The 14,329-nt window shown below is 36.4% G+C and overlaps 2 protein-coding genes across 2 annotated transcripts in view; both read right to left on the bottom strand.

Moving 5' to 3' along the window:
- Positions 1–761: 761 nt before the first annotated feature.
- LOC110380180 (uncharacterized) lies at positions 762–4,670 on the bottom strand. Its single transcript, XM_064035822.1, has 5 exons — positions 4,531–4,670; positions 1,735–1,852; positions 1,178–1,317; positions 892–1,073; positions 762–814 (listed from the first exon to the last, which is right to left on the bottom strand). Exons 2-5 carry the CDS (start codon positions 1,846–1,848, stop codon positions 762–764), a joined length of 489 nt encoding a protein of 162 aa, XP_063891892.1. The 5' UTR covers positions 1,849–1,852; positions 4,531–4,670.
- A 675-nt stretch (positions 4,671–5,345) lies between these two features.
- The window catches only part of Myo31df (Myosin 31DF), a 39,053-nt gene continuing 30,069 nt past the window's right edge, over positions 5,346–14,329 (bottom strand). The window contains exons 11-17 of the mRNA XM_064035779.1: positions 13,683–13,829; positions 12,939–13,165; positions 10,781–10,930; positions 10,084–10,379; positions 9,490–9,683; positions 8,892–9,061; positions 5,346–8,472 (exon numbers count right to left, since the gene is read on the bottom strand). Coding sequence (XP_063891849.1) covers positions 8,289–8,472; positions 8,892–9,061; positions 9,490–9,683; positions 10,084–10,379; positions 10,781–10,930; positions 12,939–13,165; positions 13,683–13,829 — 1,368 coding nt within the window. The 3' untranslated portion in view covers positions 5,346–8,288. The remainder of the gene's footprint in view (positions 8,473–8,891; positions 9,062–9,489; positions 9,684–10,083; positions 10,380–10,780; positions 10,931–12,938; positions 13,166–13,682; positions 13,830–14,329) is intronic.

Genomic DNA, 14,329 nt, shown 5'->3' with positions numbered 1-14,329 from the left:
AGGGGATCGCGTTGCGCACTGGACACATAAGGTAATAAACCAATAAATCGCTTCTGCGCGGGTGAAGGTCAGGGCTCAATATCCGTGCCGATAACTATAAATAATAAAAAAAGAAAAAAACTTCGAATAGGAAAAAAAATACACATGGGTATCGTTGGCAGGCAGTCCTAAAATAACCACATGAATAACATCAAGACGTCAGACTTAAGTCGAATTTTTTCGATTTCGGCCTAATTATTTATTTCTATCAGTTTGCGTTTACTCGCGTATTTAGAATTATTTCTATGATTTGGGACCTTTGACGAATATTATATGACAAAATAGTACCATCAATAGAAACCGTATTTTAAATTACATAAAAAAGGACGATATTTAATAGAATTTAACAAGGAACATCACTACGCAAGTGCATTTGACGTCAAATCTCAAAATATTGCGTCATCTATGGAAGCGTTCACAGTAAAGACAAATCAAAATGCTGCGATCATAAATAATTAATCTTTAATTTTAACTCCACACTCTTGTTCCAAAAACCTTTTTTTAATTTTAATGGTTTTATCTCGTAGGAATAATGGTAAAGGATAGTGATAGCGCATTAACTTAATTTTTATTATTTAATCATAGATACAGGATAGGTATCTAAGCTACGTAGAGGAACCCAAGTTCCTAGCACACATACATGATGAAATTACGTATATTTTAAGTCTCTACTACAAAATTATAAATTCATTCTCGTTCTCTTTTCAGAAGATTGACACTTTTCACTTTGGAAAACGGTAAGCGCATACCTTCAGGTAGCAGACCCAATTCCGACCTGTAATTATTGAAGAAACATTATTTACCATTCAACTGTTGACCGGACCGCAACAATCGCGTATATTAAGTAAGTACCTTTTCGAACGTTCTTGCCCTTCACATTGGTTGGCTGGTTAATAGGTTTCACTTGATGCTCATTTGCGTTGACTGAGCTGCCAGGGGAAATGGCAGTTCTCTTAGCTACAGCACGCTTGGGATCCATCACCTCAGAATACGGTATTTGGCCGTAGTTGCCTAGAGGGCTCTCCAATTTAGGCCTGAAATATCCAGAAGACTTTAATTGATTACCTACTAAAATATGGACAGATATGAACGAACTCCACAGTTCGTTATAGAAAAAGTCTGAATTCAAAGACCTTACCTAAAGCGCATTCGAAGACGGTCATCATCTCCGTTCTGCAGCGAGTTGAAGAGCTGGTACAGCATCAGGCTGTGCGCAGGGTCAGCGCGGAACTCCGGGGCGTATGGCCCGAACTCTTGGTAGTCGTAGTTTTCTTCCTGCTAGGTATCAAAAGAGAAATGTACCTCTATATTTTTTCAAGTTTTAAGTTAATATTTCTACCATTTAAACACATTCAACTTTTAGTTCGGGGTTCCGATTTGCTGATCTAACTATGTATTAGGTACTTGTGTATGGATGTCTTTAATTAGGTCTTTTAAGGAGTCAGAATCAGAATACCTACTATAAACTAGGTAGGTACCTACTGTTTTGGTGAACAGTAAAGTTAATGTGCTACGGTTAAAGCCCGAAGTGGTTTAAGCTATGATGAAACTTACACTAGTTCTAACCGAAGACCGAGTATGGCCGTTTACATCTAGCTGTGGCGGGCAAAATCTAGGTACCTAGGTACCTATAACCGAACTTTGGGCTTTAGCGGTAATTTCAGCAAATAATTAGAAATTGAAAAGTAATCTTACGTTGTAGAGGACGTCTCCATTCTGATCGAACCTAAAGGGCCGGTTTTCATCATACATGTCGTAGGCCGCACCGCATGCGATCACGATGGACCAGAATACTATATTCCCGATCATTCTGCTGTTAAACATAGAAACAATTCATTTATTTCCACACACATATCTACGTGGGATACTATCTCCAAATCTGTATGCCCTGTGCGAGTTCAGAAGCCGGCATGAAGCTTGTTACTTGCCTACCTAATTAGAAAAATAGTTAAACTAATATCAGGGAGAATTTAAACAATTAACGACAGATACATACCTCCCTATTTCAAAAATAGATTAAGCTAAATACCTACCTAAATATCTTTATTCCTCTATAAAACAAGCCGGGCTATGTTTTTATTAATAAGCACTTGTTTAATATCGCTCGATTCAACAAAAAAACTTCTCAAATGAAAAAACATTTCATTTCATTTGAGCGCGCAGTTCCACGTAGGTATTCCTATTCATAACACAAATATTGAAGCCGTTGTTAAGGCCCAGTTTATTCGTACTAATATCGTAAACAGAGATGAAATATACAATTGAATTCCTACAGCTTCCCTTCATCCTTGAGACTGGTGATACCTAATTCAGACGAGGATTTTATCAAATAATCTCGCAAGTTGATTCCGCCATGCAATCTAGCCAGATGAAAATTAAATCAATTTGTACTTCTCGACTGGCGCTTTACACAGGCAATATTAATATTTAGCAGAGCAATAATTTTACTAGTTCTTGATTCAGCTTCTAAGTATTTCTTGGTCTTCAAAGACAGTACCTAAAGGTGAAGGAAACATCTTGAGAAATCAGACATTAAAGTCTGAGATAGCCAATCCACCTTGAGTATGTGGTGATTCGTGGAAACTGATTATAAAGCCAAAACAGCTCAGTTCTCACTGCGGGTACAGATTATTACTAAACTAGCTGTTGCCCGCGACTTCGTCTGCGTGGGCAATTTGGAATTGTCAAAATACTACTTATGCCGTAGGCGTATTCTTTTACATAACAGTATAATTAGGATTACTACTTAGCAGCAGCACGGGTTGAACATTCAAGGTGGTGTCGACGATGTGTGACTATTTATCTAAACAAAAGAAGTAAAGTTTAAAACGTTGTGGAAATCTCTGGATCTAGTCAACCGATTTGGAAAATTATTACGTAATTCTCACAGGAAACAAAGGTCTGACAAAGCTGTCATTTGTAATTTTTTTTTTTTTTGCCAGAAAGTCTGTCAAACAGTTTTACTTACCATGGATAACGTGGTGTCTAGTTCACTGGGTTGAAGAGATCAGATAGGCATTCCAAGTAAATATTGGTACTCAAACAGATTCGGTTTGACTGGAAGCCAACACCCACATAATTGAGGAATAGCTGGGTGGATGATGACTGAGTCATCAGGCAAGCGCATAGTTTCACTACTTGTATTTCGGGGATTTTCTGTGCACTCACTCACTATGTTATGTTGGAATTCCACCGAAATGTTTGCATTAGTTCACGATCAGGCAAAGTGTACGTCCGAGAGTGTGAGACCAATTCTTGTGTTGCCTGCAGTTCTACCGAGATTTTCAAAATGTACGCTTGCAATTTGTCATTTCTTGGTGGAGCCAGCTAATCAGAAGAAACATAAGTGCATAACTATTAATCTTAACACCGCGATTCAGAAATGAGACGAAAATGCACAGCGCCATCTAATAGCGGTAGGCAGAACTTCTCAACATTTAGAACTAAACATAATTTTGTTCGTTCCATTACGTACTGATAGGTTCAAACTAATACATTTTACATCCTTCATCATCCCTTATTTTATCACCCGTGGGGGTTGAATGGGGGTTGAATTAATCAAAATCGTATTTAAGCGAACGTCATCATAAAATTCTGATTCGTCATCAGGACTTCTTCATAAAATCTAAGAAGATGTAAACAAACTTTCATCCCCTATTTTATACCCTTAGGGATGGAATTTATCAAAATCCTTTCTTAAGGGTTGCCTACGCCATAGTAGCTTTATGCATGCAAAGTCTCAGTCCGATCGGTTTAAAATTGACAAAGTTTCATACAAACTTTCATCCCCTATTTTATCCCCTTGGAGGTAGAATTGATCAAAATCCTTTCTTAGCGGATGCCTACGTCATAACATCTACCTGCATGCCAAATTTCAGCCCGATCCGTCCAGTGGTTTCAGCTGTGCGTTGATAGATCACTATGTCAGTCAGTCAGTCACCTTTGAGTTTTATATATTTAGATAAATAGTTACTATGGAGCTTAAAATAAAATTAACATCCTCCCCTTAACATTCGGTCACGTGCCGTCTCTCCCCCATCTGTACACACACAGCTTCCGTATAAATCTGTGTATTACAATTGTACCTACGTGTGTAGTATTGTACCGACGTTTGTAGTGGTGTACCTACACGTGTTTGTTTGTTAAATGCACTGATATTGATTGTACAAGGTCATTGCCAAATCGGTACCTACGTGGAATTTGTGATGTATGTGCGGAAATAAGTAGGTATATCTCAGTAGGTAGGTATGCTACATATGAAATTATTCTTAGCTACTGCTATTTAGCAAACTTTCAATTAGTTAGAATGAATTAAAAAAAAAGTTAGAATGAGTACCTAAGTTATTTAAGAGATGATTGGACCTAATTGTAATGAATTGAACAAATACGTTTAATCTATTTTAGACCTAAACAATTTTGCGAAATAGAAAAACAGATGTTTTTTTACAAAAAGTCGTAAATTGAATGTTAAATGATTAATTATATTCTTACCTGCAATTCCCCAGGACGTCGATAGCAAAATATAATGAGGAGTTCACACTACGATGCTTTCCCGACGACTGAAATATCCTCCCGCCCGCCCTAGCTTTATATCAGACCCTATAATAGCTACGCCGCTACGAGCTACGCGCTACGGTGCTACGGCGTAGTTGCTTATTGCAAACTTGTAGTGTAGCTTATTGCAATTTTATTGTATTAAATTGTAAGCAGGGAGAAATGCTTGTGAAGAGCTCTTGAATATAATTTTATTGTTGATGCAAACTTTATTGTTACTAATGATTAAATATATTGAAAACACAAAATTTCTTTTGTGTGATTTTGGGTTTCATAATTTGAAGTCTTGGAAGGAATTCGTTTGGTAGCTATTTTATGTAATTGTGTATTAGTATTTCTAACAAAAAACATTGAGGAAGTGGCGAAAGGTATGCGTTTTAGGGACTGTCTTTTGTAAATTATGACGTTCAAAAAGTGTTCTTTTGCAGCCAATTTTGAGTTTATGTTTCTATGTATTTGTTGACGGTGTTCTGTTTCTGTCTTCTTCTTCTTCTTAGCGTTTATCCCGTCTTGTGACGGGGTCCGCTTTCCGAATCTTCTTCTTCCACTTCGCTCTATCCTGGACATCTTTCTCTTTGAGTTCGCAGATTTCCATGTCTTTCTTTACGACACTCAACCACCGCAGTTTTTGGTGTTCTGTTTCTGTGTGTTATGTAAATATTCATCAACACTGAACGGTTTAGATTTTTCAAGTAAGTATATTAAATTGGCCAATGCCGTAAAGGTAAACACAGGTAATAAAACAGGCTCAATAAAGTGTAAAATGATTTAATTCAACACGTTGCGAATCTCATGGCACCACGACAAGGCACGTCCATCACTCGATAACATCTATATACATATAACTAGAAGAACTCGCTGTTAACATTTCAAGGCTTTTTGTTTTTAAAACTATTAGTGACAGAACTTTAACTAGCATTACGAACCACTGTTTTAAATTTATTATATTTCATATTAGACTTTAAAAAAGAAATAAATATTATTGTATACATTTTAGCGTATGATCTGTGTCTTGTATGTTATTACTCTCCATGTGCGTTGTATATTACTTAGTATTTGCAATCATGTCAAAAGCGCATTGGGTGGGAATCGAATAATTTACAGCCAGGCCGACACTTTAGCCATTGGGCTATTGTCAATTGATTATCTAGATCACCGATACGCATAGGCAATATTGTAGGTTCAATTAATGGTTAGGCAAATTTTGTAGCTTTCGTTTTTAAAGTTATTCTTGATAGTTAAAGTTCTGTCCCAAATAATCATGACCTCATAATTTCTATGCTAAACGTAATACTGAACTAAATTAATAAATAAAATACATCACTGTGCGTTATATTTCATCACATTATTGTTTAATCTTGCTTTAAATTACTATGATAATAGCCACATAGTAAAAATATTATTTTCAGGTATTCATTTATTTACCAGGCTAGTAAAGACTGTGTTAAATGACTTTGGTAACTTTCCAATTTCAGTACAATAGATGGCATTCAGAGCGACAGGAACAGCAAATCACTTAGAACTTTCAAAATCTACGAGGTCTCTGCTATTAATTTTAAAGTTATATGTAAAATAACTTATATACAAGACCCTTTTATAATTATGTAGCTATTATAATAGTAATTTAAAGTAAGATTTAATAAAAAAACAAATGCAATTTCGATCTATTCTGTAAGCTCGCGTTAAACAAACGCGTACTAAGAAAAACATCGACTAGCAATATTTATAATTTCGCTATAAAAGCGCAAATAATTCCCAGAGTAATAGCTTAAATTGGCTTACATCTCTGAATACAATGATTTAGAAGATTTTAATAAGGAAAAGGTCAAATAGAAAATATTCAGAGCTTTAGCTCAGGTAATAGGTATGTTTCCGATAGTACCACTTTACTGACGTCGGTCGAGTGGAATAAGTACTAAAATCTTCTATTTCGCTCAGCTAATCATTATTTATTTGTGCGCTAAGATCCCCATTTAAAACAACATATTATTTCATTGTAGGTACCAGCTATAATTTCAACAAAATAATTTAAATAACCCCCCTATTTCATAAATTGTAACCAAGCAACTATAAGTAACAATTTACTATATTACCATATTAGCACATTTAATGTTCAACATTATTTACCAACTGTACATTTTTTATTATTTCATAATTATGTAAAAGTGCGCGGTTATTATTATTATTCAAAATCTATTTACAAAATGTGATGTCTTCATATTCTAATAAAAAAATCCTCAAAAAATAATAATTAACATAATATTTAAGGCACGTACTATATAATTCATTTGATGATGGCAACATTATAAGCCAGATAATGGTTGCAACATAACGTATTAAGGTGCAACATAATTAAATGTTGCTCAATTTTATTTATCACTTCAAAAATTTCTATTGAAAATCTTAGCTCACCAACAACAATAAAATAATTTATCTATCAACAGTTCATAGTGTTGCCATCATCACACAAAACAAAAAAATAACAACTAACCATTCTAATTAAAACTAACGTTAACATTTGTCGAATAAGTTAATAAGGTACATACTTAAACTTACTTCTTTATACGTAACTTTTAAGGCCGCTAGTTTACTACCAAATGCCAGATATCAGTCATTTAATTTTAATGTTCTACAAAGTTAAACAAAGTTTTTTGGATTGTATAGAAATTTTATTTTGTATATATTTCCCAAAAGTATCAAACCGATTTTTAAGAATGCTCAAATATTTTCTTATTTATTTAAGAGCAAAGCTGGGTTGCTATTATATTTTAAGGCCTCGCAATTAACCATAAAGGTTTAAACTGGCAATACTAAAATCGCGCATCGAATTTGTGTTCTAACAATATTAAAAACTGTATATTTCTTTTTTTTTATAAATAATGTACACGGTCCTAAATTTTATACTATTTGACTATTCAATAGAATAACTACAACTATGCCTTCTCACTCTAATAAGTCACTACCGTTTCCACAACATAATTATATAAATTACATAAAGCGGGCGTTACTGTTTCCCTCTCAATAAATAAACAAAATCGTTGCACATGATATTGCGCAACATGTCACAGGTTATGTTGCGCAACATATATGTGCAACATCTGATGTTGCTAGACAAGATTCCACGGGCTCGGGCGTATGGTATTATGATGTACACCAATTTATTTTCTGGTGGACTCGCTCTATCAAACTGCAACAAATTGCGTAAGAAAATTTCTAAAATATCCGTGACATTGCACCTTTTGTGAGTGAATTTACACCTTTTCGAACCATTTAGGTTCAATCTCGTCATAATAGGTCCCCATAAATGTTTGTCTACAAAGTTTGCTTATGTGTCCTCTCTTTAGCATAATTTGAAATAAGTCATATACAATATTATAATCATTACATATTTAAGTTCTCAATTGTATTACGTCAAGTGTTATTTGACCGTTCAAGTTTACTTACAATAATTTAACAACTTTTTGAACTCCTATCTTTCTTTTCTCGGCTCGTTTTATATGATGACCACCTAATACACACCACGAGCACCACAATATAGTTATCGGCACGGATATTGAGCTCTCTGCGGAAGAATGGGGATCGCTTTGCGCACTGTACACTTAAGGCAATAAACCAATAAATGACTTCTGCGCAGGTGAAGGTCAGGGCTCAATATCTTTGCCGATGATTATACCTACCTTCCTCCTTCATTCCCCCTACGCCCTAGCGGAGGCGGGATGGTAGGTGATGACGTTGTGTGCGTGTGTGAAGGGCGCGGCGGCGGCGGCGGCGGGCGAGGGCGGCGCGGCGGGCAGCTGCAGTGCGCGAGTCTTGCCGCCCAGGATGCAGCGGGTGGTGGCTCCCGATTCTACTTCCACTGATAGCTCTTGGCCTGTTAACCTGTGGAGAATGTGGTGTTGGTATACTTCTTGTTATTTTGCTGGAAAGTTTTGTTCATTACCAAAATCATTTATTCAAACTTGGCTGCAAAACAACACCTTTTAAACGCCAAAAATTTTCAAAAGACAACCCCTAAAAACTAAACCTAAACGTAAACGCCTGTTTGAGAAGAAGTGGCGCAACAAACACCAGTAGAACCTTTCAACAATGTTCTATATAAGTATATTGTTACCATTTCTTCTTTCCAACCATAACGTTAGGAAACGATAAACATTTTTTAGGACATTGTTCAATGTAATTGACGTGAAAAAGTGCTGATTTAATAGCCTAATTTCAATAAACATTTATATTTTATTTTATTTATTGTTTGGGACTTTTGTTCACTCTATTTATTTATAGTTTTCATCCTCCATACTTACATATTAAACCTATTGACGAGTACCCCCAGCAGTTCCCCCACGAGGTCCGCGGTGCCTCCCGTCTGATTATTATGGGGAGCCACGAGGCCCACCACGAGGTCGTTCTTAGCGGACGGGATGCTGATCACCACGAGTTGCACGTCGGAACTCATTATGCGGATGGCGCCGACCTAGAGAAAAATTACGACATTGTAATTTATAAAAACCTAACTTTTATCACATTTTTCAATGGGACTTGACGAAGTTTTTTGGAAAAATTTGCAGAAATGAGAAGCCACTTTTTTGCCACACAAGAAAACATTTTGCACTTTCAACTTCGACAAAAATTACGGGGTATTTTTTTTAATTTCGTGAAGGCGACATTACACTAGTGTGAAAATGAAATGTTTATTCTACTCTAAATAACATTAAAACGTCCGATAAATTACAACATTTGTGTGCGAGAAATTTAGGAGTTTCGACATAACATAAATTATCCCTGAGACAGAATCTCATCACATGTAATCGAATCAACATGTCTATTTCTGTTAATCTGTCTATTGGGTAATTTTAAACATTTATTTTACTTCTTATACTTCTGATATATTTTTGTTCTCACCTCAGTAATAGCAGTAGGTTTCTTGAGCGGCTTGAAGGTGTTGGCGTCCAGCTTGAAGATAGCTGACTCCGTGATGAGCAGGCACCGTTCAGCCAGCTTGTTGTAGCGGTTGAACTTGTGCACTCGGCACGAGAATAACGCTCGCCCGACTTGTTGGGACTTTTGGAGAGAGGCTAGCTGGGATTGGTAGGCAGCTGGAATTAAGGTGGTTGGTTAATAAAGGTTTGAGAACAGTTTCATTTTTTTAATTAATTAATACTAGCTACTTCGAACATTTAGATAAAAGTATCATATAGCCTTCCGTGATAAATGGGTTATCTGACATTAAAAGATTTTTTTAACTGTTTTGTAGTTTCTGAGAATAAAAATTATCCTTTATAGCCTTCTAGCGATAACTTTGCTATGGAATACTTAATAGATTTTACAGGTGAAATTCATTACATTTGAGCATTCAATTTGAAAATACTTCTCATTATTAGATAGCTCATTTATCGAGGAGAGCTATATAGGCTACTGTTATCTAGATGCAGAAAGAAATTCTTACTGATCGCGGGTGAAATTTGAGAATCCGCTAGTATAAAAAAAAACACTCACCAGCCTTCGAATTATAACTACTATCCGCCAAATAATCCCCGATCCACTGTCGATCCTGTCCCCAATGCGTCCTCCTGCCCCTCAGAGCACTAGCGGCACATATCTTCATCTTGAGCTGCGGCCACTGGGCCCGCGGTATGGGCTTGAGCGTGAGGTAGGCCCGCCAGCGCCGGTAGGCGGCCTGCAGCAGCGGCGCGGGCAGGCGGCGCGGGGCGGGGGGCCACTGGCGGATGACGCCGCGGTTGCGTTGGAGTTCTGTTTGTAGTTCCGCGATGTAGCGACGGACGCGGTAACGTCTGCGGGATAGATTGGGTAATTATTAAGAAATGTCGATAAAAATCATATTAAAAAAAAATAATACAAATATGTGTCTGAATTGATAGGGAAGTCTTTTTTGGGAAGTCAGTTAAAAATTGTCGTTTTTGATTTGAAGTTAAAATAATGCTTTCTCCTAAAATTAAATCACAATGCTAACCGAACAGTCGATAACGAATAGATTCGATATGATGAAAATGAAATAAACAAATAAGTACTTAATATACTTTTGCTCATTTAAATCGATTCATATTATCAATAATCACTCCATTTAATTTAAATGTACGAAACTCATGTATTTTAGTAAGATAATAAAATTTTCCTGACCCGAATTAGTGACGTGCCCATATCGATAAACCCAAATATCGACACATATACTAACTTCCAAGCATTATATATAGTGACCGCAGCCTTCATCTTCTTGTACCGCATGCGGGCGAGGGTGCCGCGCCACAGTTTCTGCAGCAGAATCACTATGGAAGGTATCAGTTCCGCTCTAGCTGCTTCTAGACCGTGGAGGGTTTTTGCACTCCTGGAAAGTAGAAAGGATATTTGTGGGTGAATATTACGTCCGTTTTAAGGTTTAGTAAATTGGAAAATTTTATTCGAAAATACTGTAATAGTGCAGTCATTGAAGCATTATTGCTACGATTTTTTTTACTGTGAACCGATTTGCATGAAATTTTGGAATTAGGTTCATCTTACCCTTAACTTTAAAAGTGAATATGATTTGAACTCCGCCACCCCCCCTGGAGGTGGTTGCCACCCCCTCTTTGGGGTGAATATTTTTTTTGCAAAATAACCTCGGATATCGATAGAAGACCTAATTTTAAGCAGAAGTCGTCCGATACTTTTCAAGTTATTGGCAATTGATAATTCGCAATTTTTCAGGCAAATATCAAAACGTTTTATCGTGTAAAAGGAACAAAATTGCAGGCAAAACAACGAACAATTTGTTTTTATAAAATGTCCTAAGTGCAATATTAAGCGGAACAAAGCCGTAGTGCATTTTATACATTCTAATACAAATGTTGTGGTCAATGCCATGTAGCACTATTAAAAGTCTTTTGCAAATGTAAAATAAGTGAGCTGATTGCAAATATGGGAGCATCTTATATTTTTCTTTTAAATCAATGGGTTTCATAAGTGCCATTTCCACCAAAATTAAAATTAATCGTATTCCGCCTAGGATTAACTTTATTATGAAGAGTTTGATAGATAGTATCAGTTTGGCTGCTTCAGGACAGATATTTTTCAAAGAAGTCACGTTTAACGAAAAGAACAAAATTTCAAATTAAAGAAAAACCCACCTGTTTTTCATAATATCTCAAAAATTACGACAGATACGTATAAAAGTGTACTGATAAAAAATAGGTATTTTTCTGACAAACAATTTGGTTTGTTTGTTTTTTCTGTCGAACAAAAATTGACGGAGATATGATTGTTTAAAGAGCGCGTGGCAGCGCAATCACAGCCTCTCTTAAGCCCTTTAACCCTTCACCGTTTTAGAAAAAAGTTCTTTACTATATATTGCAATGATGGATGTTGTAGCTCTCTTAATTACTTTTACAGTGTTTTTTTATAAAAATTGTGATAAAATGAAAATTGAAGGAGTTACGGTCCAAAAACTTGTCATATTTTTTTCTACTTAGTAACTGAAAACTTCGGAATGTCAATATTTGGAGCAATGTGAAAGTAGGCAGTATAATAAAGAGTCACAACTATTGTAATGTGTATATATGTCACCAGAAAATAATAAAACTCGTAAATTGATCAACTTACTAAAATAATAGATGGCATAAACTACGTCGATTAAATTTCAGCAAAATAAAAAACGGCTTTGATCTTTAATATCTAGCTTAATATTGCACTTAGAACACTTTATAAAAAACAAATTGTTCGTTGTTTTGCCTGCTACAATTTTGTTCTTTATACATTTTCGATAAAACGTATATTTTTGGAGATATTTGCAAAAAACCGATGAAAAACGTGAAAAAATTGCGAATTTTCAATTGCCAATAACTTGAAAAGTATTGGATTTTTTTTTAAACTTGAAAGACAACTTTTGCTTAAAATTAGGTCTCCTATCGATATCCGAGGTTATTTTGCAAAAAAAAATATTCACCCCAAAGAAGGGGTGGCAACCACCCCCAGGGGGGGTGGCGGAGTTCAAATCATATTCACTTTTGAAGTTAAGGGTAAGATGAACCTAATTCCAAAATTTCATGCAAATCGGTTCACAATAAAAAAATTCGGAGGTTAGACCGTATTTTTCGCTTCAATGACTGCACTATAAGGGTTACAATAATTTACAAGGTCACATACAGGGTCAAATTCTTGAAGATCAGATTCAAAGTACTTAATGGGCCATAGTCAACTTTTCAAGATTCATTTGATGTCATATATTCTGATCTATGCAAGGAGCTTGGACAGCTGTTTTTTTTTTTGTAAGTAAACCTTCAGCTATTCAGAATTATTCAATTCAAAAAAGGCAATGGAAGCGATAAAAAATTATTAATATTCTAACAGCAGCAACTCACCTAATAAACAGCTTAGTATGTCCAAACTGGACATCACTGACATGCAAATCTCTCAGCAACACCATGACAGCATCCTTGTCATTGCTGCCACGGAAGTTGGGCCAGGTATACTGGGAGAGCATCTTGTACCGCTTGAGGAACCGGTCGTACCGCTGCCGGGAAGCGAACCCGGCACGACGGACGCGGACGTTCTCGACTAGACCTAGGTAGGCGACTTGGTGACGGACCTAGGGGGAAAACGAGGAATAAAGTATTGTCAACCAGTCTAAACAGATGAGAGACCAGTGTTTTATATTGGAGGACTACCTATCTGAATTCTTCAACTCAGTTATAAGGGCAACCTGATACGCTTTAGTAAGATTGGTTGTCAGACTCTCTGGCTTTTAACTATCCGTAAGGACTGTTAAAGTTGTTCACATAACAGCTGGAACCTGTCAATGTAATCTGCTTTTCTAAACACGGTGGACTTCGTCATGACTAGTAACTAATTTAAAGGTTCAATTCCGTAAAAAGGCTGTCTGGAAAAAATGCTTTTTGACCTTATTGTACTCATATTTGTTTTTCTTTCTTCTTCTTACTCAAGTTTTTTGTGATATGTTTTTTGCTTCTCTTTCTATCTCTGTCCACTCCCTTCTTATTAATTCTACCTCTGCCTGTATACTCAACACTCGCAATCCATATTCTTTTGTATTTTCCTATATTGTTTTGTCCTGTGTTAAGATTTTTCTTTTAAATTGTACTCACGAGTTGTTCATCCCATGTATTGGGCGCCTGGTGCGGGTTGGGCTTGACGCAGCGCACGTAGAAGGGCTCCTTGCTCTGCAGCCCTGTCACCAGCGCAGACATCGAGTTGCGGAACAGCGTCGCGGCTGATGGGGGACGCTTCGACGTCTAAAGGAAATAATAATAATAAAAGTATTTAGAATGTATGGCAATTTTGAAAAAACTGTCCAAATAATTGCAATAAGGACTTCTCATGGAACAGTGCTGTGTGAAGTGGGTCAGGGGTCGCGAGACGCTAGGGTACTGTTGGTATCAAAACATTGAGCGTCGCTACGTTATCCGTGCCGAATTATCGTTGTGATGAAACTTGACAGTCATGTAGCTTATATGTTAGAACAACATATAGGCCACTTATTGTCGACTTGTAAGAAACAGTTCTCTAAAGCTTGGGTTTCCTAGGAAAGCGGTGCCGTCATATAGCGGCCGTCTTATTACGGACGCAAATAGACGGTCGTCTTTACGGTGATTACATGTGGAAAGTTTCACGGCCGTTTTAACACACCGTCATGAACTTTTTGTTAGTTGAATCATACTTACTAACCTGTTTTATTTAATATTTCTCAAATTTCACAACACCAATTCTGTTTTAGGTGACTTTTCTCTAATCT

The sequence above is a fragment of the Helicoverpa armigera genome, chromosome 8 (assembly GCF_030705265.1).
Source record: "Helicoverpa armigera isolate CAAS_96S chromosome 8, ASM3070526v1, whole genome shotgun sequence".
Taxonomy (NCBI): Eukaryota; Metazoa; Arthropoda; class Insecta; order Lepidoptera; family Noctuidae; genus Helicoverpa; species Helicoverpa armigera.
Note: the sequence above shows the minus strand (reverse complement) of the source record. Positions and strands in the feature narration are given on the sequence as shown.